At 52.2% G+C, this 20,708-nt stretch overlaps 1 protein-coding gene and 1 long non-coding RNA gene across 6 annotated transcripts in view; one reads left to right on the forward strand and one right to left on the reverse strand.

Annotated features, from left to right (window-relative positions):
* On the reverse strand, positions 1–9,370 carry LOC109268729 (uncharacterized). Of its 5 annotated transcripts, none has more exons than XR_008418114.1 (4): positions 9,306–9,370; positions 4,257–4,695; positions 2,454–2,564; positions 1–1,851 (listed from the first exon to the last, which is right to left on the reverse strand). It is a non-coding gene; the product is annotated as an uncharacterized LOC109268729 (long non-coding RNA). The 5 variants fall into 5 exon arrangements; XR_008418113.1 differs by lacking the exon at positions 9,306–9,370 and adding an exon at positions 7,041–8,086; XR_008418111.1 differs by lacking the exon at positions 9,306–9,370 and having other exon boundaries at positions 4–1,428; positions 1,759–1,851; positions 4,257–5,131.
* Positions 8,670–20,708, forward strand: part of CYS1 (cystin 1) — a 22,639-nt gene continuing 10,600 nt past the window's right edge. The window contains exon 1 of the mRNA XM_053891163.1: positions 8,670–9,173. Within this exon, the coding sequence (XP_053747138.1) occupies positions 8,835–9,173 (339 nt within the window). The 5' untranslated portion in view covers positions 8,670–8,834. The remainder of the gene's footprint in view (positions 9,174–20,708) is intronic.

Here is a 20,708-nt window from a genome sequence, read left to right on the forward strand (position 1 = left end):
TCTCTTATGCTTTGGCTCTCTCCCTCTCTAACCTCTTTTTCTTTTTCCTTCCCCTCCCCCATGGGTTCCTGTTAAGTTTCTCAGGATCCACATAAGAGTGAAAACATATGGTATCTGTCTTTCTCTGTAGGACTTATTTCACTTAGCATCACACTCTCCAGTTCCGTCCACGTTGCTACAAAGGGCCAGATTTCATTCTTTCTGATTGCCACGTAGTACTCCATTGTGTATATAAACCACAATTTCTTTATCCATTCATCAGTTGATGGACATCTACGCTCTTTCCATAATTTGGCTATTGTTGAGAGCGCTGCTATAAACATTGGGGTACAAGTGCCCCTATGCATCAGTACTCCTGTATCCCTTGGGTCAATTCCTAGCAGTGCTATTGCTGGGTCATAGGGTAGGTCTATTTTTAATTTTTTGAGGAACCTCCACACTGCTTTCCAGAGTGGCTGCACCAATTTGCATTCCCACCAACAGTGCAAGAGGGTTCCCGTGCCTCCACATCCTCTCCAGCATCTATAGTCTCCTGATTTGTTCATTTTGGCCACTCTGACCGGGGTGAGGTGATATCTGAGTGTGGTTTTGATTTGTATTTCCCTGATGAGGAGCGACGTTGAGCATCTTTTCACATGCCTGTGGGCCATCCGGATGTCTTCTTTAGAGAAGTGTCTTGAATGGTGGCTTCTGATCCAGAAGGACGGCTGGCCTCTAGCCAGGGCAGAGCTCACTTCCTGCTGTCGCTGACCCCTTCCTTGCCCAGCCCCCCACTATCTTCCAGGTCTGTTTGCCCAGAAGGGAGCCTGCGGGCTGTGTTGATCTACTGCAGGGTGGGGAGGGTACAAAACTATGCAGAACCTTGGGGCCGGCAGCGTGGCTGAGAAAGCCCCATACGGCCTGACTGGAAGTGTTGACTTTTAATCAATGTAGGACAGTAAATTTGCTTTTGGTATCACTCAGGAGATTTTTCGCGGCTTCCTGTATTAGCCGGGGTTCTCCGGAGAAACAGAACCCATAGGATATATAGAGTGATGTATATGTAAGAGGAAGCTTATTACAGGAGTTGCTTACATGATGGCAGAGGTTGAGAAGGCCCACCATCTCTCGTCTGCAAGCTGGAGATCCCGGAAAGCGGTGGCACAATTCAGTCCGAGTCCGAAAGGCTTGAGAATGGAGAGCGCCAATGTCCAAGGGCAGGAGAAGATGGGGTCCCCAAGCTGAGAGTGAGAACTCACCCTTCCTCCTTTCTGTTCTGATCAGAACCTTCGGCCACACAGGTGAAGACATCTCTTTACCTGATCTGCCGATTCAAATGCTAATGTCTTCTGGAAACACTCTCCCAGAAGCTCCCAGAAATGATGTTTCACCAGCTGTTTGGGCATCCCTTAGCTCTGAGAAGTTGACACATAGAACCAACCATCACAACTACCATTAAAGTAAAGTTTACCAAAAGAAAAGTAAGATCAAAGTTAAAAAAAAAATCGTGGTTTCTAAGAATATATTTAAGAATATACATAAGAATATATTTAAGCCCTGTTATCAAACTTATTTATGTTTAACAACCCCAATGAGATAGAGTAGAGTGGTCTTTGGAAACTGCAAGCCTGACTACACTTCCCTCCAGAGCCCCACATGTAGTTCACAGAATCAAGTGTAAACTTCTTCACCGTGGAGTGCAGCGAGGCTGGGTTATGCCGCAGTGAGAAACTCCCCCCAAGGACAACTGGCTTTTAACAGCAAATATTTAGCTCTTACCTAGGCTCCGTGTCGACCACACGTTAGCCAGGGGATCTGTTCAGTGACAGGACCCCTGGGACAGAGCTGCCGCCATCTTGAACGTTGCCATCACTGTGGCACAGAGGAAGACCATTTGAGAACTTTCAGCAGAACTGATGGCCGAAGTCCAGAAGCGACGCATTCAATTTTGCTCACGAGTCATTGGCTGGAGATTCCAAGATGGACCACCCCATTCCAAGATGGAAAGTGCATTCCTACCATAGACCCAGGAGGACAGGCTTGCTATCAGACAGAGCATTCTAGAGCTACCATAGCCCTCCGGTTTCGCTTCCCATCTGTGACAGGTCTAGTTTGTAAGAACACGGTTAGGAATTTGTGCTTTGATAGTGTGTGTATGTGGGGGGGTGGGGGGCAACTAGGAGAAATTCTCTGGCCAAAGAGCGTCACAAGGTTAGTTTAAAATGAGAACATTACCCGGGCGCCTGGGTGGCTCAGTCGGTTAAGCGTCCGACTTCGGCCCAGGTCACGATCTCGCACTCCGTGGGTTCGAGCCCCGCGTCGGGCTCTGTGCTGACAGCTCAGAGCCTGGAGCCTGCTTCCGATTCTGTGTCTCCCTCTCTCTCTGACCCTCCCCCGTTCATGCTCTGTCTCTCCCTGTCTCAAAAATAAATAAACGTTAAAAAAAAAAAGAAAAAAAAAAAAAAGAACATTACCTTGATTACTCATCTGCTTAAACTTCTGGGTTAGTAATGTCAGAGGAATTGGTGGGACCGTAGCCAGCATCAGGAAGCAAGAATTCCTGTCCCCTTCAAGGGTCATTCTAGCTGGACTAAGAATCAATAGCAGGAGGAAAGCAGATTTAATAGCATACGTACAGAGAATCCACACAGACGTGGAAACTCCAAAGACAGGCAAAATGAGGTACGTATGCCATTCTGAACTAAGGAGAAGGGGGTAGGGGTCTCAGACTCCAAAGGGAAAGAATGTAATTCACAGGAAGATGAAAAGGAGCACATGTTTGGAAAACCAACATTTGCCCTGCCATGCAGATGGGTCACTCAAGATAAAACTTATCTCTGGTAATAACCCTTATTTCTGGAAAGATCCTCTGATTTAGATTCTTTTATGTAGTTGAAAGAGGGGCAAACGTTTCTCTTGAGCCTGTAGGGTCTCAATTGCCTTCAGCTCAAAATAATCCCCATGCCAGTGTGGCTCATCTTGAGACAGGCTGCCCTCGGGCCTCTGCTAGTCCACACTGTACCTTTTTTGGGGGGGGAGGGGACACAGCCCTGATGCACAGGGGACAGCTGGGTGCGTGGAGGATGGCTGAACGGCAGCCTCTTCTGGCTCCTGGGTCAGGCGCTTTTGTTCAGTAAATAATCTGTACAACCCTACGTGTGGGGTGACCAACTCGTGGGTCGAAAGTCCCACAACCCAGGAATACGCTCGGTCCTGGGCAAACAGAGACGGTTGGTCACCCGTACCTACACGGTAACTCTGGGTACCAGGGTGGTCATTCCTTACACAGAGGTCAATTCTGCTGATTTTCTCGATATTTGGTTGGAGCCAGCATAACAAAAAGACCACGGGGACTCGACGGACTTGGGTTCGAGTCCCACCGTTGCGACTTCCTAGCTTCAAGACCTTAGGCAAGTCCACTGCCCCTCTGAGCCTCGGCTTTGCCGTCCATAAAACGGAGGAAGGAGGTTGCGGAGAGGCTCCTTTAAGGAACCAAGGTCTGTGAAGGGACCAGGAAGTGCCAGCTGTGCCCCCTGGGTGATGGTTGATTGAATTCCACAGGACGGGAGGTCCTTCCCAGCAGGAGGACCTGTGCAAATAATTCACGGGCAGGGACTTCAATACCACGTACAAGTTAAAACACTGTGAATGAAAGGGCCGAGCAAACTTAATATTTAACCCGAGCTTTGACTGGAGACTTCTGTTCCTTTCGCTGCTGAGTTCACTGGAAAATTCTCAGGCCTCCCAGGAGAAGCAGGAATGGACGCATCTTCCCAGCTCTCTGGGGCCACGGGCTGGTTCTGTGCAGAGGGGACCAGCCTGACAGCAGTTTCCACACTGCAGAGTCGCCGTTCCTCGTGGGGATGTTTGAACTTGAAGCTGGACATTTCATGGTTTCGTGGGTTGTTTTTTTTTAAATTTTTAATGTTTATTTTTGAGAGACAGAGTGCGAGCTGGGGAGGGACAGAGAGAGAGAGGGAGACACAGCATCCCAAGCAGGCTCCAGGCTCTGAGCTGTCAGCACAGAGCCCGACGCGGGCCTGGAACCCACAAGTCCACATCTGCACAGCCTTCCCTGTCCGCACCCCACCGCCGTCCTCCCCCCTCTCCCCACCCCTGCCACACAACTTCCTCAGGATGGAAAATAACTCTAATGAAGCCTAGAGTCAAGTACGGGCCAGGTGTGGGTGCCTGAACCTGGAGTAGCCCAGCTCTAGCGGGCCCATCGGTAACTACCACACCCCAACCAGAGCTCCCCATTCCAGGTCAAAACTCACCGGGAAGAGAGTGTTTCTTACACGGCAGCAGAGCTCTATGCCGGGGACCCGATCCGTTTTTCCTTACGCGTGAACTGGGTGAGGCCGGAGGACGATGCCTTGTCCACACGAAGACCTTCCCCCAGTCTTCTGGCTCGTCCCCCTACTTCTCACTCCCAGCTGCGTTCACATCTGCTGACAGAGTCCCAGGGCCTCACTGTCAGACACTGACTCCCGTTTCCTCTGCAGGCCCCGACATACCGTAGGCTGTAATTTCTCTTCCTGTTCCATCCAGAACCTCTCTACGATCAGCTGTCCATCTTCGAGAAAGGTGCTGAGATGTTCTCTGTGATTTTCTCTCCCTTTACAATTCCTTCCCCATCCTTTTTTCTTTTTCACTTCAATATCTTGATTGCAGGGGGGAGGTCTCCAGTAATAAGAGAAGCAAAAGGTGCCCGACCTGCCATTTTGAACCAGAAGTCCATAGATTTCTCTTCAAGCAATGAGAACAGGTCACCCAATGGAAAGCCTGCACCTTTTTTTAAAATTTTATTATTATTTAATGTTTATTTGAGACAGAGACACAGCATGAACAGGGGAGGGGCAGAGAGAGAAGGAGACACAGAATGTGAAGCAGGCTCCAGGCTCTGAGCTGTCAGCACAGAGCCCGACGCAGGGCTCGAGCTCACAAACTGGGAGATCATGACCTGAGCCGAAGTCGGACGCTTAACCGACTGAGCCACCCGGGCGCCCCGAAAGCCTGCACCTTAAACCCTGCTCTTCCACCTTTTAAGAGGGGTAGGAGTCACCCAAGTTTTACCGCATATGATCACAACTTTTTACAATGTTATAGAATCTATCGTGATGTACGCATGCCAACTCTGAGGACTTAAGATTTCTTTTTATTTTTTTTTTTATTTTTTTTTAACATTTATTTTTGAGACAGAGAGAGACAGAGCATGAACGGGGGAGGGTCAGAGAGAGGGAGACACAGAATCCAAAACAGGCTTCAGGCTCTGAGCTGTCAGCACAGAGCCCGACGCAGGGCTCGAACTCACGGACCGCGAGATCATGACCTGAGCCGAAGTCGGACGCTCAACCGACTGAGCCACCCAGGCGCCCCAAGATTTCTTTTTAAAAAAAATGTTTTACGTGTTTTTGGAAGAGAGAGAGACAGAGTGTAAGCGGGAGAGGGACAGAGAGAGAGGGAGACACAGAACCCCACGCAGGCTCCAGGCTCCGAGCTGTCAGCACAGAGCCCGACGCGGGGCTGGAACCCACGAACCATGAGATCACGACCTGAGCCAAAGTCAGACGCCTGACTGAGCCACTCAGGTGCCCCAAGATTTCTGAGTAAGCACTGCAAGAGAGTTCTGTAACTCATTAATTAGCCTTAATGAAGAGCGTTGCCTCTTCCTTTCTCCCCACCCCTCTCACTGGTGAAACCGTGAGACCAAATGCAAAAGCTTGGACGCTTTGCAAGAAGACAATAGCAATTATATGAGATACTGCCCTCCAAACGTATCAGCAATAATTGATAGCATCGTGGCTCTCTCAAGTTACTAAGCATTGAAAATAGAAACACGGCTGGCCTGTGTTTCAAATGCTGCATCATTTTTTGTCTGACCATAAATACTTCCTGTATGTTCCTAATAACCAGACCCTACACGGTGTATCTTTCCTACATAACCGCTGGTGATGCATCGGGAATGGTGGACGATTGTGGAGGTCCCTGCTGCCTCCCGAGCAGGGAGAGGAGATCTGGAGAGTCCTTGAAGCAGGGCGCTTGATTTGGGCTTTAAAAGGGGGGTGGTCCAAGGGCGTTATTGTTCCCCAAGAGTTAAGCAGAGACTCCCAAGCGGGGCCTCGTCTTCCACCCCCCTCACCAGCCACCACCACTGCATGAAGAAGTCCTTTAGGTGAAGAGGTGTGGCCACTATGCTTCCTAAAGAAGGATTAGACCCCATTCCCAATGTCCCAACATTCCCGGGATTTTGCCAACCCCTTGGGACAAAGAGATTCTTGTTTCTTTCTAGTGATCTTGGGAGGTGTTAGTCATGTGGGAAAGCTTAGGTTGTTTGCTTATTAGGGGAAACTTCTAAAAAAAAAATCGATCTGGGTTTTTAGCATATTTGATAGAAGCCAGCTCTCCAAATGTAGCTGATTTTAAATGGATTCTCAAGTGGAAAGAACACAGGCTTTGGCGCGACTGTTACTGAAGCCAAGCCAGCTAGACAAGTCTGGGGAAACAAGATTGGAATCAAGAGAAGTCAGAGAGACATCAGTTGCCCTGGGAGGTGAACACAGGAGCTCTGGATGTATTTAAACTATGAGTCACATGACTAGACTCTACTTGGGCCGAAGTAAAACATGTTTTCCTTTAGATGATTATTCTTAGTTGAACTTAGTTCAAGAGAATGTCCTTTTCCCTCTGAATGTTTTTTTTTTTTCTCCAGGCTTAAAGAGTTTCAAGATGAGATTTGTTTTCTTAAAGAGAAAACTTAAATCAATAGCTTCCAAATTAGACACATCTGTGGACTTAGAACACCCAGACGAGTTTAAATAATGATATAGTGGGCCCATCTCCCACATCTGGATGGTTAAGACTGCACGTCAAAAAAAAGGGGGGGGGGTAGTTAGAAAGCTTTCTTTGGTCTGTTGAGAATAAGACAAATGGATATGGACTTGAATCCCATGTTTATTCCATTTTCTCCGGCATGAAGTTTTAATCCCTACTCCTGGAGTGATAAAACAGTAACATTTCAAGTCCGTGGTTGGGAAAGGTTAGCCTAAATTTCATCTTACCAATCGTTCTGCAACTCAAGTCAGGATTCTGGTTGACTCCAAGTCAAGATGGGTAAGCAAGGCTCACGATGTTGGCATTCACTTACTTTGGAAAAGTTGGGTTTTTAAGTAAGTGGGAAAGAGAGAAAGGAATCAAGAGTAAATCCAACACAGGCACGACCAACAATAACATCCCTGGGGTTGAAGGAGTCAGCTCTGAGGAGTCTCCTGCCCTTATTTGGGGGGTTAGTTCACTCGGAATAAGCGTTTTCTTTTATTAGCCAATGACCAAAAGCTAGAATTAACGGTCAGTACCTATTGGTATTTCCTTTGCTTTTTTTTTTTTTTTTTTTTCCTGGGAGGGGAGAGGATACTTTCTCTGTTCCCCCTTTTTGTAATTTTCCTTTCCTAACAGTGATTACTCTTTATGATGAGGGTTTTGGAAGAGGGGCAGCGTTCTGGCGCAGGCATGGGGCAGGAGGGGAGGGGCGGGAAGCCGAGGCCCGCCCCTGCCTGCCGCTGAGCTCGCTCGCTGGCTCAAAGAAAGGCTGGATGGGGATCTTCCCTTCTTCGCTCCTTCAGTCTCCTCTTAGGTCCCTCCGTGCGCGGGAGGGAGAGGGGCGGAGATCTGAGGCTGGGGGGCCACTGAGGTGCGAGGCCCTGCTCATCATCTTACACAACCTTCAGGTGTTTGTACCCCTTCCCCCGGGTGAACCATTGAGGGATGGTGGGGCTCTGGTGGGGCAAGGCTGTGATGTCACCTCCCTACACTCATCACGTCCTCTCGAGGGCCTGGCTGAGCGTTTGCCTGGGGAGTGTTTCCCGTAAACGAACGAAAAGCCCAGTCAAGTTCTCCCCAAGGCCTGTCCGCGCCCTGGTGGTTTCAGTGCCCCGAGGGCGGCGGAGCGAGAGCCCGGCAGGCGGACCTGCTAGGGGGTCCCGACCCCAGGCGGGAGGAGGAGCCGAAGACGACGACAGAGGAGGAGGGGATGCTCCGTTGCGATGTCCTCCACCCCCTACCCCAGTGCTCCGCACTCAGCTCTGGCTCCGCACCACCTCGCACGGGCTAGGGCCGCACCCCCGCCTCCCTCCCGGCCGCCCCTGGCTCTGGCCCTCCTCTCGGGGTCTGGACCCCTCACCCCCGGCCCGGATCCGCGCCAGCCGAAGTCTGCCCCCCACCTCCGCGTCCCCCAGGCCCGGGTCTGCATCCCCGCATCTCATCCACGTCCCTCAAGCCCGGATCTGCACCCCGGTCCTCCGGCCGCCCCTCTAGTCCCCCCATCCCCAGGCCCGCATCCGCACCTCCAATCCCCGGCCGCACCCCCTCCCGAGTCCCCGCCCCCAACCCTGACCGCGTCCTCACCCCGCCGCGGGGTCCGCGACCCCATCCCCCGGCCGCACCCCCTCCCGAGTCTCCGCCCCCAACCCTGACCGCGTCCTCACCCCGCCGCGGGGTCCGCGCCCCCAACCCCCGGCCGCACCCCCTCTCGAGTCGCCGCCCCCAACCCTGACCTCGTCCTCACCCCGCCGCGGGGTCCGCGCCCCCAACCCCCGGCCGCACCCCTTCCCGAGTCCCCGCCCCCAACCCTGACCTCGTCCTCACCCCGCCGCGGGGTCCGCGCCCCCATCCCCCGGCCGCACCCCCTCCCGAGTCGCCGCCCCCATTCCCGGATCGCGTCCCCCCCCCCCTCTATTCCGGGCCCGCACCCCCGCCCCGGCCGCGCCCCCTCCCGCGTCCCCGCCCCGGCCGCGCTCCCGCCCCGGGGCCGCGCTCCTGCGGGGAGACGGGCCTGCTCGGCGGGCGGCGGGGGCGCCATGGGCAGCGGCAGCAGCCGGAGCGGCCGGGCCCTGAGGCGGCTGCGCGGCCCCGACAGCCGGCCTGCGGGACCCGGCGGGGCAGCCTCGGAGGGAGGGACGCGGCCTCTGGTCTCGGCGACGGCGGCGGCCGCCCCGGAGGAGGCCCGGGAGGCGGAGGCGGCTGAGGGGGCGGCCGACCCCGGCCCCGACCCGGGCCCCGCGGCGCCCCCCGACGGCGGGGACGAGACCCTGCGCCTGCTGGACCAGCTGCTGGCCGAGTCGGCGGCCTGGGGCCCGGGCGAGCCGGCCCCGCGGGGCCCGACGCGGCCCCGACCCGCAGCCGGCGCCCGGAGCCCGGTGAGTGTCGGCGGGGCCCGCGGAGCCGTTGGGGCCGCGCCCTGTCCCCCCCAGCGCCCCAGCCGCGTGCTCGCCCCCACCCGCCGCCGCGCCCGCGGTGCCCTGCCCCCCTCTGCCTCGAGGGTCGCCCACCGTCTCCGTGTCTCCGAATGCCTCCGAGGTCTCTGCCGATCACGGGGCCTCTCCTTGCCTGACCCCCCTCCCCGCCCCGATCGTCTCCCTCTCTGCCTCTTCCGGGTGCTGGTCTCACTGCCTGGAGTTTGGGGTGACCGTGCCGGGAGCAGCCTCGAAGAGCTGGGGGGGGGGGGTGAGTACACACCCTTTGGCAGATAAGCGTCTCCCGGGCTGTCTTCCGGCCAGAGCTCGCCTTCCTTGGCTTTTAGAGCCGTGCGAGCACCCTCACAGCCCGGCATCCCAGACTCCTTCCAGCCCCGGTGGGAGCCGGCCAGGGCTCCCGTCTCAAGAGGAGGCTGTTAACGTGGTGGGACCGGTAGCCAACGGTGGCTCCCCAACGCCCCGCGCGTCAGACCCATCAAGGTCCTTGCCTTGCTAGTCAAGCAATTCCCAAGCTACTGGCTATTTTTACGATGCTGTGGGATCTGTTTTTGGCTTCCCGACCCTGTCTTCCAGCACACTTGTAATAACAGCCCCGTTGTTCTAGAAAAACAATAAGAACGAGCTCTCCGGTTTGGCAACAGTCTTCGCTCCAGCAGAGCAGAATGCACAAGACCTTTACTATCAGCTCCTGGGCTTGGGGAGGACGCCAGAGGCAGCACCCCCTTCCCCGGGGCCCCCACAGGCTTTGCTTAACTGCTGGGGACCGTGGGGCAGGGGACTGGGGGGGGAGGAACGCGAGGAAGGGGTCTTCCCGGGCAGCCACCAAACAGTAGAACCCTGAAAAAGCCCCCGTGAGGGCTGGGGAAGAGCAACGGTTCAAGGCAGACAGTGCCGGGCGACTTCCTCCGGGTCCTCTGGCCCGTCCCCTGCATCCTCCCAAAGTGAGCCGTAGTAGGTGGGACTTGATTAGTTCACGAGATTCCTTCAGGACTACGTCACCGTTCAGTTATATAACCCTGAAGATGGCCACACAGTTGAGAAATTGGGGGGAAATTCTGAGACAGCATGGAAGCAGTCCTTTAGCGCTCCGTCTTCCGGTGCCGTGGAAACTTCCCAAGTGAGAAGGGGAAAGAGACAAAAAGCATGGATTTCCCCTGATGTGCTGAGCATCACAGTGAGTCTCAGGGTGCAGGGCCGCCTCACTCACCCTTGCAGACATTTCTGTGTGCCCGGCACCGCTCCAGGTGCCAAAGCGGACACGGAAGGCACTCGGTCCTTGCAGTCTAATGGGGGGGGGGACCCGACAAAAAGCAGAGACAGACCTGCATAAAGAGCCCACAGGAGGAGCCCCCTGGAGAAGCCAGGGTGGCCCTCCAGAAGGACAGCAGTGGACCCGAATCTGGAAGGATCTGTGGCATGAGCCGGGCAAATGAGCCAAGGAGAGGAGGGCATCTGCGCAGAGAGAACCCCAGTGCATGTGCAGAGGCGAGGGGCCGGGGTCGGCGGTGCGCAGTCTGTGGGTGGCGGGGACATGGGTTGAAGAGGTCCCAAAGGGTGCGTGCCATGCTGTCAGAGGTCATGCTAGGACTTTCCCATGGGAGGGAGTTCAGACTTTGCCGTGAAAGCTCTGGGTGCCTTTGAAGGGGTAGGCAGAGTGATCTTCTGTGTTTTGGGAAGATTACACAAGCAGCTGTGGGAGGGGCTGGGCCAAGCAAGTTTGGAGCCCAGATGGCCAGCTGGGGGCTGCCTCAGTGGTCTGGTGAGCAGGTCCTGGGCGAAGCAGGACAGCCAGGGGGCTGAAGGGGAGATCCAGTCCAGAGGTACCTAAAGGTAAAATCAGCCAGCAGTGGTTGTTCTTATGGATGTGGATTATATGTATCCTCTGTGCCATAAATATTTCTTGAGTGGATCCTAGAATCACAGATTATTCGATCTGTAAGAAAGCTCCTTGGGGCGCCTGGGTGGCTCAGTCGGTTAAGTGGCCGACTTCGGCTCAGGTCATGATTTTGCGTTCCGTGAGTTCGAGCCCCGTGTCGGGCTCTGTGCTGACAGCTCAGAGCCTGGAGCCTACTTCGGATTCTGTGTCTCCCTCTCTCCCTGCCCCTCCCCTGCTCATGCTCTATCTCTCTGTGTCTCAAAAATAGATAAAAACATAAATAAATAAAAATAAAAATTTTACCCACTGTTGATTAGAATTTCTTGGAGACTAATTATGTACACTATCTCTGAACCATTATCCTGAATATTATGTATTACATTTGACTATGTTCAAGAATAGTTGAAGCTAATATTTTAATGTGCACTGGGGTCCCAAACATGCATGAACTCTTTTAATCTTTAACATTAGCATCATCCATTTTTACGGATGGGAAAGAGGAAACAGGCACAGAGAGGTCAAGCAACTTAACTAAAGCCACACAGCTACGGCAGAGCAGAGATCAGACTCTTGACAGCTCCTGTACCCTTACTATCAAGGTGTCCCCACCAGCTGTGATACCTGTGATGCGTCTCTGCCTTGGTCCACAGTCAGCTGGCAACTGTCACAGCCTCTCTGTATCCCCTGACCTGGTGGAGCCCTCTCTGGGTGCTGCCCTTCGGGGGTGGAATCACATAAGCACGGGGCTGGTGTGGTGATTGCTTCAGTTGATCAAGTTCTCTTTTTTTGTCTTCTTTCTCAATTCTTGGCTGTTTTCCCGATACAGTTAAGGTTATTGGATAGGAATGAAGTATTGTCATGTTCTAAAGCTGGAATTTTTAAAATGAAGCGTGAAGAAGTATTTCAATCAATCATATATATCTGTACAGATGACATATGTCTCTTTCTCTATAGAGGCATAGAAGGGATATATATCTACATAGAGGGGATACTGCAGTGGTCCTGGTGGCATTGTGTTGACATCATTGAAATGACAATATTCTATTTTGAATTTTTATACTTAATCTCATAACCGGCTTCTCATACTGCTGCATAATATTCTTTTTTTTTTTTTTTAATTTTCTTTAAGTTTCTTTATTTTTGAAAGAGAGAGTGAGACAGGGGAGGGGCAGAGAGAGAGGGGGACAGAGGATCCAAAGTGGGCTCTGTGTTGACAGCCGACAGCCCTGGGCGGGGCTCGAACTCAGGAACCCTGAGATCATGACCTGAGCAGCTGGACGCTTAACCAACTGAGCCACCCAGGCGTCCCTGCTGGATGATATCCTTAATTATTATTTTATTTATTTATTTATTTATTTATTTATTTATTTATTTGTTTTTAACGTTTATTTACTTTTGAGACAGAGAGAGACAGAGCATGAACGGGGGAGGGTCAGAGAGAGAGGGAGACACAGAATCCGAAACAGGCTCCAGGCTCCGAGCTGTCAGCACAGAGCCCGACGCGGGGCTCGAACTCACAGACCGTGAGATCATGACCTGAGCCGAAGTCGGACGCTTAACCGACTGAGCCACCCAGGTGCCCCAATTATTATTTTAATAAATGCAAAATATCCACCAAATTCATGTACTTTAATTCACTAAACCATCGTCTATTATGTCCTGGATTAATTTCCAACTTCCTGCCTATGCAGTGTTAGGGGTGCAAGGCAGAATTCCTTTCACCGAGTCCGTGGAACTTTAAAATTAACATTATTTAGTGGGATGTTGAAGTTGAAAACTATTTAGGTTGGGAAAAGTATGTGAGAAAAGCTGATGATTTGGATTTGTGTTTTATTAAGTTATGTAATCAAATTATAATTAAAAAAAATTTTTTTAACGTTTATTTTTTTTCTTATTTTTTTTTAATTTTTTTTAACGTTTATTTATTTTTGAGACAGAGAGAGAGCATGAACGGGGGAGGGGCAGAGAGAGAGGGAGACACAGAATCCGAAGCAGGCTCCAGGCTCTGAGCCATCAGCCCAGAGCCCGACGCGGGGCTCGAACTCACGGACCGTGAGATCGTGACCTGAGCTGAAGTCGGACGCTTAACCGACTGAGCCACCCAGGTGCCCCTTTAACGTTTATTTTTGAGACAGAGAGAGACAGAGCATGAACGGGGGAGGGTCAGAGAGAGGGAGACACAGAATCTGAAACAGGCTCCAGGCTCTGAGCTGTCAGCACAGAGCCCGACACGGGGCTCGAACTCACAGACCGTGAGATCATGACCTGAGCCGAAGTTGGACGCTTAACCGACTGAGCCACCCAGGTACCCCTCAAATTATAATTTTAAAAAAATGCAGCAGTATCTCTGCCACTCAGTGCTCTATTAATTGGGGAAATGTACCATCTAATATCGACCCATGCATTCAATATATACTATTAGAGCACGTTCATGTGCTAGGTACTGCTCTGGGTGCTGGTCGTACATCAGTGAACCAAATAGACAAATAGACAAAACCTCCCCTAACATTCTGATCGTGTTAAGTCCAACAGTGAACAAAATAAAGAAAGGGGTCCAAGATGACCCCAAAGTTTTTGGTTTGAGCAGCTAGAAGGATGTAGCTGCTGTCAGCTGACGTGGAAATATGGAAGGGACAGGTCTGGGGTCCCTCTCCTTGTAAGAGCCTGGCGCTCAGGGGAGAGGTGGGGTTTGGAGCCAAGAGTGTGGGACTTGGCAGAAGAGAGGAGCTCGGAACTTCGACCAGGGCACCGCTTACAACGATGCCGGCTGGCACCTGCCTGTGTCCTGGGCGCTGGTGTTTGAGCGGGTGACCTCGTTCCCTGGGGGAGAGCAGTGGGGGAAGCCCGATGGGCTGTGGTTCGTGGGGAATGGGAGGCGAGCAGCCAGAGTGTAGTCACCGCTTTCAGGAGGGTTCTTTTTACAGAGCAGCGATAGTGGATAGCCAAGGATGGCTCTGGTAGGATATTGGCCATAAAATCTCAGTCCCAGGATGGGCCAGATAAGTGAAGTGTTTGAGATGCAGTGCGCTAATAAAATTCAAGGGCACCCTCAAAGAGGAAATTTTGCTTCCCATCCAGTGCACATAAATTCAGCACCTTTGCTACCAGATTATGGTTCAGACTTTGTCCTCCCCTGCCTAATAAATCTGGGTCGCTCAAGGTCTAGGGAGGTTTGTTTTCTGGGAACTTTATTGTTGCTACAAATGTAGCACTTTTTTTTTTTTTTTTTTTTTTTTTTTTTTTTTTTTTTTTTTTTTACACGAGAAGGTCTAGGCCAATAATGTCTTCTAGTTAGGGTGAATGAATCCACCTTCCAGCATTTTTGCAAAGGCTCCATTTTGGTCTAGCAAAGGAAGACCAGGGTCAATCCTGTCTATTACCATCAGCCAGGACTTCAGAGTAATTCTGGTTCACAGCTGCTATGGGATGTGATGGTGAGAACGAGCGATCAAACTAATTTCATGGCTGGAAAGTAGCTCACAGAGAGACTTAAAAAGTGACGGGTAATGGGATGCCTGGATGGATCAGTCAGTTGAGCATCTGACTCTTGACTTGGGCTCAGGTCATGATCCCAGGGTCGTGGGATCGAATCCCATGTCGGGCTGAGCTTGAGCCTGCTTAAAATTCTCTCTCTCTCTCTTTCTTTCTCTCTCTCTCCCCCTCTGCCCCTGTCCCCCCCCAAAAAAAAAACCCAAAAGTGATGGGTAATATGATAGACTTTTGGCAAAAAAGCCACTATTTTGAAGACACTTACCCTCTGTCTGCTTTCAGACCTAACCTATAGCAAAGAACACAACTTTTTTTTTTTTTTTGGCAGCAGCCTTATATAGTTTTTTATTATTTATTTATGGCATTTATTTATTTATTTACTTATTATAATTTATTGTCAAGTTAACTAACATACAGTGTCTACAATGTGCTCTTGGCTTTGGCGGTAGATTCCCGTGATTCATCGCTTACATACAGCACCCAGTGCTCATCCCAACAAGCGCCCTCCTCCATGCCCATCACCCATTTTCCCTTCTCCCCCATCCCCCCATCAACCCTCAGTTTCTCTTCTGTATTTAAGAGCCTCTCATAGTTTACCTCTCTCTCTGACACTATTTTTTCCCCTTCCCTTGCCCCATAGTCTTCTGTTAAGTTTCTCAAGTTCCATATATGAATGAAAATATATATCTTTCTCTGGCTGACTTATTTCACTTAGCATAATACCCTCTAGTTCCATCCATGTTGCTGTAAATGGCCAGCTTTCATTCTTTCTCATTGCCAAGTAGTATTCCATTGCATATACAAACCACATCTTTATCCATTCATCAGTTGGTGGGCTAGTTTTTTTTTTTTTTAATGTTTATTTATTTTTGAGAGACAATGCAAGTGGGGGAGGCTCAGAGGGAGAGGGGGACAGAAGATCTGAAGTGGGCTCTGTACTGACAGTAGAGAGCCTGATGTGGGGCTCAAACTCACGAACCATGAGATCATGACCTGAGCCAAAGTCAGACACTTAACCAACTGAGCCACCCAGGCGTCCCAGCAAAGAACACAAATTTAAGTGGTAGTAAGTGGTATTTGATCAATCTAGGATTAAAGAGTAAAACATAGTGCTGACCCCAAAAATGTCGTAACTCTGTTGTGGAGGGTTGTGTAAACGCACAAGCGTCTTTCAGCATGGAAGCCGTGCAGCGGGAGCACGGAGGGGGTGTTATAGACACACAAGGAGTCAGATAATCCCATCTAAGGGAGGGGTCTTCCCAGTGGACCTGATGCCCGAGTTGGTTCTAAAGGATCCGTTGAGTTTTCCAGCAGTGGGAAAAGGATGGAACATTCCATCCAGAGGGAACAGAGTGTAGAAAAACCCGGAGGGATGTGGGTGCTGTAGGAGAATGGCCTGTGGCCCAACATGGCTGGACAGCAAGGTGAGGCCAGAGGCAGCATAAAAGGCAACCGTATGGCTTTGGGTCATGATTTCATGACCTTCTAGGCTGAGGGATGGAACTTCAGCCTGTAGGCAGTGGGAAGCTGGTAGAAGTTTCCTGTTGTTTATTATATTTAAATGTCAGGGCACCTGGGTGGCTCAGTCTGTTAAGTGTCTGACTTCCGCCCGGGTCACGATCTCACGGTTCGTGGGTTCGAGCCCCCGCATCGGGCTCTGTGCTGACAGCTCAGAGCCTGGAGCCTGCCTCCGATTCTGTGTCTTCCTCACTCTCTGCCCCTCCTCCGTGCCCTCTCTCTCAAAAATAAATAAACATTTTTTTTTTAATGTTGATTTAAAAACCAGAATAGGTAATATACATGCACAGGAGAAAAAAATGTAAAAGGTGCCCTGAAAATAGGGTTTCCCTTCTACCGTCCCCACCTTTTCCTGGGTTCCCTTCCCTGGAGACACCACTGTCTTCTCGAGCCTCCTTGGCAGCCTCGCTTCAGAAAAGTCAGAGGCGGCAGGAGGGAGGGAAGGAGAGGAGACTGCAGGAAGCAGGACAGCTCAGATAGGAGGGTACTAATCGAGGTCAGAGAAGGTGGGAGAAGACAAGGTGACACGTGGCCGTGACCTGCAAAGGTAGAGGAGGTTTTAGACGGGCTCCAAGGCTTCTGGCTTGTGTAGTTGAGTGGATAATGATGCTCAGTGTTGTGCAAATTAGGTTTTGTTGTGCAAATTATGTGCGAGTCAGACAGGTTCCCTCGGGCTGTCAGAAATTCACGACCAGTGTAGACAGCCCCGTGGACGGGCCGCAGCCGCCGCCAGCCAAGGCAGTCGGGGGGGGGGGGGGGGGGGGGGTAGGGAGGGAGCGGAGAAGCCTGTGGATTGGAGGAGAAGAGTGCTAAGCCTGGAGAACATCAAACACTGAAAGCAGAATCTGTCCCTCAGGGGATCTACAAAAACAGTGAGATCTCAAACCGTGAGAGGTACAGTGCCAGGAGCTGCGGGGAGGACGGATGACCCCAGAGGGCTCCCTCCCTCCACGGTCGCAGGTTGTTGGCTGCTGTGCTGGGCGGCGGGGCGGGGGTGGGGGTGGGGAGGCTAGCTGTGTTAAGGGCTGAGAGCACGGTCCCGCCGCGCCTGGCCCGCCGCCAGGCCTCAGCAATTGCTACTGAGCGCCGGGCGTAGAGGTGAAGGAATGCAGTGGGCAGGGTGTCGCGCAGCGTGCATGACCTCCGGGGGGCGCTGGCGAAGACTTTCTGGGGCAGGTGATTCAGATTTGGGCGTGGGACAAGCCCTACCTGCGCTCCGGTGAAGGAGGGCCAGCAGTGGCCGGGGCAGAACGGGGGGTTCTTGCGTTTCTCAATGCCAGGGGCCCGTGACCGGCAAGGAAGGTAGCTCCCAGCCCAAGGCCACCAGCTAAGGTGGCCTCTGGACTCTTTTTCCGACGGCCAACGTCGGTAGTCTCTTTAGTTTGAGGATCAGATTGCTAGCGCTGAAGGGTCCTGAGAGACCATGAGGCCCACATCTCATTTACATCGGAGGCCTCTGGGGCTCAGCAGGGGGAGTTGCCCAAGGGTCCGGCAGGCCCAAGATCCTCGCCAGGTCATTTCCCTGCCGGTGCAAGGACACACCGGCTGGGCGGGGGAGGACCCTAGGGTGGGCAACAGGCCCAACTGTAGCCCATCTGTGAGTCTAGCCAAGCCCTCGGTGTTTATAATTATGTGATCAACGTACGTGAGTGTGATTTATAAGGTGATAAAAGGCTATATAAATGCAATTTATTGTCATTTTCCTCCAATTCCGCCCCTTTTAGCTTCTCCGGCGCCGCCTGGCCTTCATTCTCTCCGGAAACCCTTTCCGAAAGGCGTGGCCTCGTGGAGGGAGGTGGGGGCTCCGGAAGGCGTGGCCTCGTGGAGGGAGGTGGGGGCTCCGGAAGGCGTGGCCTCGTGGAGGGAGGTGGGGGCTCCGGAAGGCGGGGCCTCGTGGAGGCCGGGGTGAGGGGGGGTGGGGGGGTGGCTCCAGGACTGGTGGTCTCGGAGTCAGAACCTCTTTTTGAAAAAGTCTGGTTGTCATTTTAACAATGCAGAACAGGTCTCCTGCAGAGCCCACCGTGGCCCGCAGCGTTTGCTGCCTGGGAAGCGGCGGACAGGGGCTGTGTGGGGACAGGAGCGCCCGCTGGCGGTGGGAGGGCTGGGCCCGAGGGCAAAACCCTGGAAATGGCTGAGGCCGGGAGGTCGGGTACCAGGAATTCCCCTACACTGTTCTCTCTACTGCATGTGTTCCAATGTCCGTAATGAAACATAAAATACCCAATCAACCAAACAAACGTGAGCTTCAAAGAAGGATAATTCTTCACCAACGAAGAAGGGGAAAGTCTATCCGTGCTGTGGAATATTACCCAGCAGCAAGAGGGAGTAAACTATTGGGGCGCCTGTCTGGCTCAGTCTGTAGAGCACTTGACTCTTGATCCCAGGGTCATGAGTTCAAGCCCGGCATTGGGTGTAGAGTTTACCTAAAAAAAAAAGTTGTTTTTTTTTTAAGGGAGTGAGTTATTGATACAACAAGGATGGATCTCAGAATCATACTGAATGAAAGAAGCCAGAAAATGGGTGCGCGCTCTATGATTCCATGCGTCTTGGCTTCCAAAGAAAGTACACGAATCTGCAGTGACAGGAAGCAGATCGATGGTTGCCTGGAGACAGCAGGGCAGCGGAGGGAAGGAGGGACCACAGAGGGCATGACTGCGATGATGGTCGGTATACACTTGTCGAAGCCTACCAGATTGAATTCTTTCAGCATCTGTGGCTTGTTCTATGTCAATTACCGCATCCTTGATATGTGTATGTATATATACATACAAATCTGTTAAACATGAAGAGTTAGTGGGGAGGAATCTCTAAACAAAAGAAGCAGAATGTGTACATTTTGGTAAATAAAAGCTGCAGTGGATTTTCTAAAAATCCACCATTGATCCCTCACCTTTCTCGAAAACCCTTAGTTGTAAGAGTCTGAGAAGACTGCAAGAGACCGTTTTATTCACTTCCTCCTCCTCTTTTCTGCTTCTCCGTCAGCTCTGGCTTCTTCAAAGCCTCGGTAAGATCTCGAGTGATGACACATCCCCCGCCCGCCCATACGCACTCACGCGCTCCCCTGAGCTCAGCCCAGTTCCCACGGCCGGCCCCAGCCCAGGCGCCACGGTCCCCCACCGCCCCCCCCCCCCCCCCCCCCCCACCGTCCCGGTGTCTGTCTGGCCCAGGGGTGGCAGGCCGCCAGCTGGCAGGCGGCGGGAACTCGTGGCTGCACTAGGTCTGGAGCGGCCGGCAGGGGCCGCTGTGTCTTTGCTTTTCATCCAAACCCCCCGGCGGTTTCTGCAAGCTGTGTTTCTGCGAGGGCATCTAACACAGTCCGCCTGTGAGAGTCAAGTTAAAGGCGTTTAAACAAACTGGCAAGGAAAGGACCCTGCGTTCAAACCGCAGGCACAGAAGGAAGCCTCGGTAAACGTTAAGCAGGTGGAACAGGGCTGAGCCATCAGGGAAATTACAAAAGCAAGAGTATGACCTTCCTTCCGAACCCCGCCGTAGGGTGTGTGGTTCACGTGGGGGATGGTGTTCACGTGGCGGATGCGGTTCCGCGTCGTCGCTGCCCTGCGTGGCCGGCAGTGCGTCCCCGTCAGGCTGATCCTGCGAAGGTTTGACCCTCGGTTGCCCTCCCGATGGGAGAAACTACATTTGTAACAACCCTATGACACAGTCTGGGGGGTATAGGGGAAAGCCAAAGCAGGTGACAACAGAAGCTGGTTCCAGAAGCTGACAAGAGGGAACAAGCGTCCAAACAGGATGATACCATAAAAAGTAGCTCCAGGGTGGTTGGGTAAAAAAGTACTACTTTTCTTCTCTGGCGTCTCTCAGCATGCACGCGGGCCCAGTGACTGAAAGCTGTAGGGAGGCAGGTTGGTACGATATGAACGAGAACTTTCCGACGTGCCCAAGAGAATCCAAAGCAGGCATCAGCAAGATACGGTGCGTGTGTCCTGCGGGGTATTATTCAGCCTTGAAAAGGAAGGAAATTCCGGCACATGCTACAGCAGGGATGCAACTCAAAGACATGCCAACTGAAATAAGCGAGACGGAAAAGGACAAATATTGTACGGCTCCTCTTAAATGAGGTGGCCACTCCGATTCATAGACAATAGAAGGGTGGTTACCAGGGATGTGCACAGGGACAGGGAATTGTTTAATGAGCCCGAGTTTCTGTTTTGTAGGATGGAAAGAGCTCTTGAGATTGGTCGCACAACCCAATGAATGTACATGATACCAAAATGTACTCTTAAAAATGGTTACGATGGTAAATTTTAGGCTATGTGTATTTTACGCCAATAAAGCATTTTTTTTTTTTCAACCAAAAAGAGCACTTGGATAGTCTGCACTGCTCTGAGAGGGGATGGGTGGCTTCGGGAGGCAGCGGAGGTAAGTGTGTGTGTGAGTTGTGTATGTGTGTATCACTTCCTGTCCTCTGTCTTTGCTCCACCCCCCACTCTCTGTCCCTCTTCCTATTGTGAATTCCCTGCTGACGTGGGAGTCGTCTCCTCTTCATCTTTCTACCCCCCAGAGGCAACAACGAGTGTTCAAAGAAACGTGCCATGATATTGGCTCCCCCATAGCACGATCGCCAGCTACCAGCAGCC

The sequence above is a fragment of the Panthera pardus genome, unplaced genomic scaffold, assembly GCF_024362965.1.
Source record: "Panthera pardus isolate Hobbes unplaced genomic scaffold, ASM2436296v1 HiC_scaffold_26, whole genome shotgun sequence".
In the NCBI taxonomy this organism is placed as follows: domain Eukaryota; kingdom Metazoa; phylum Chordata; class Mammalia; order Carnivora; family Felidae; genus Panthera; species Panthera pardus.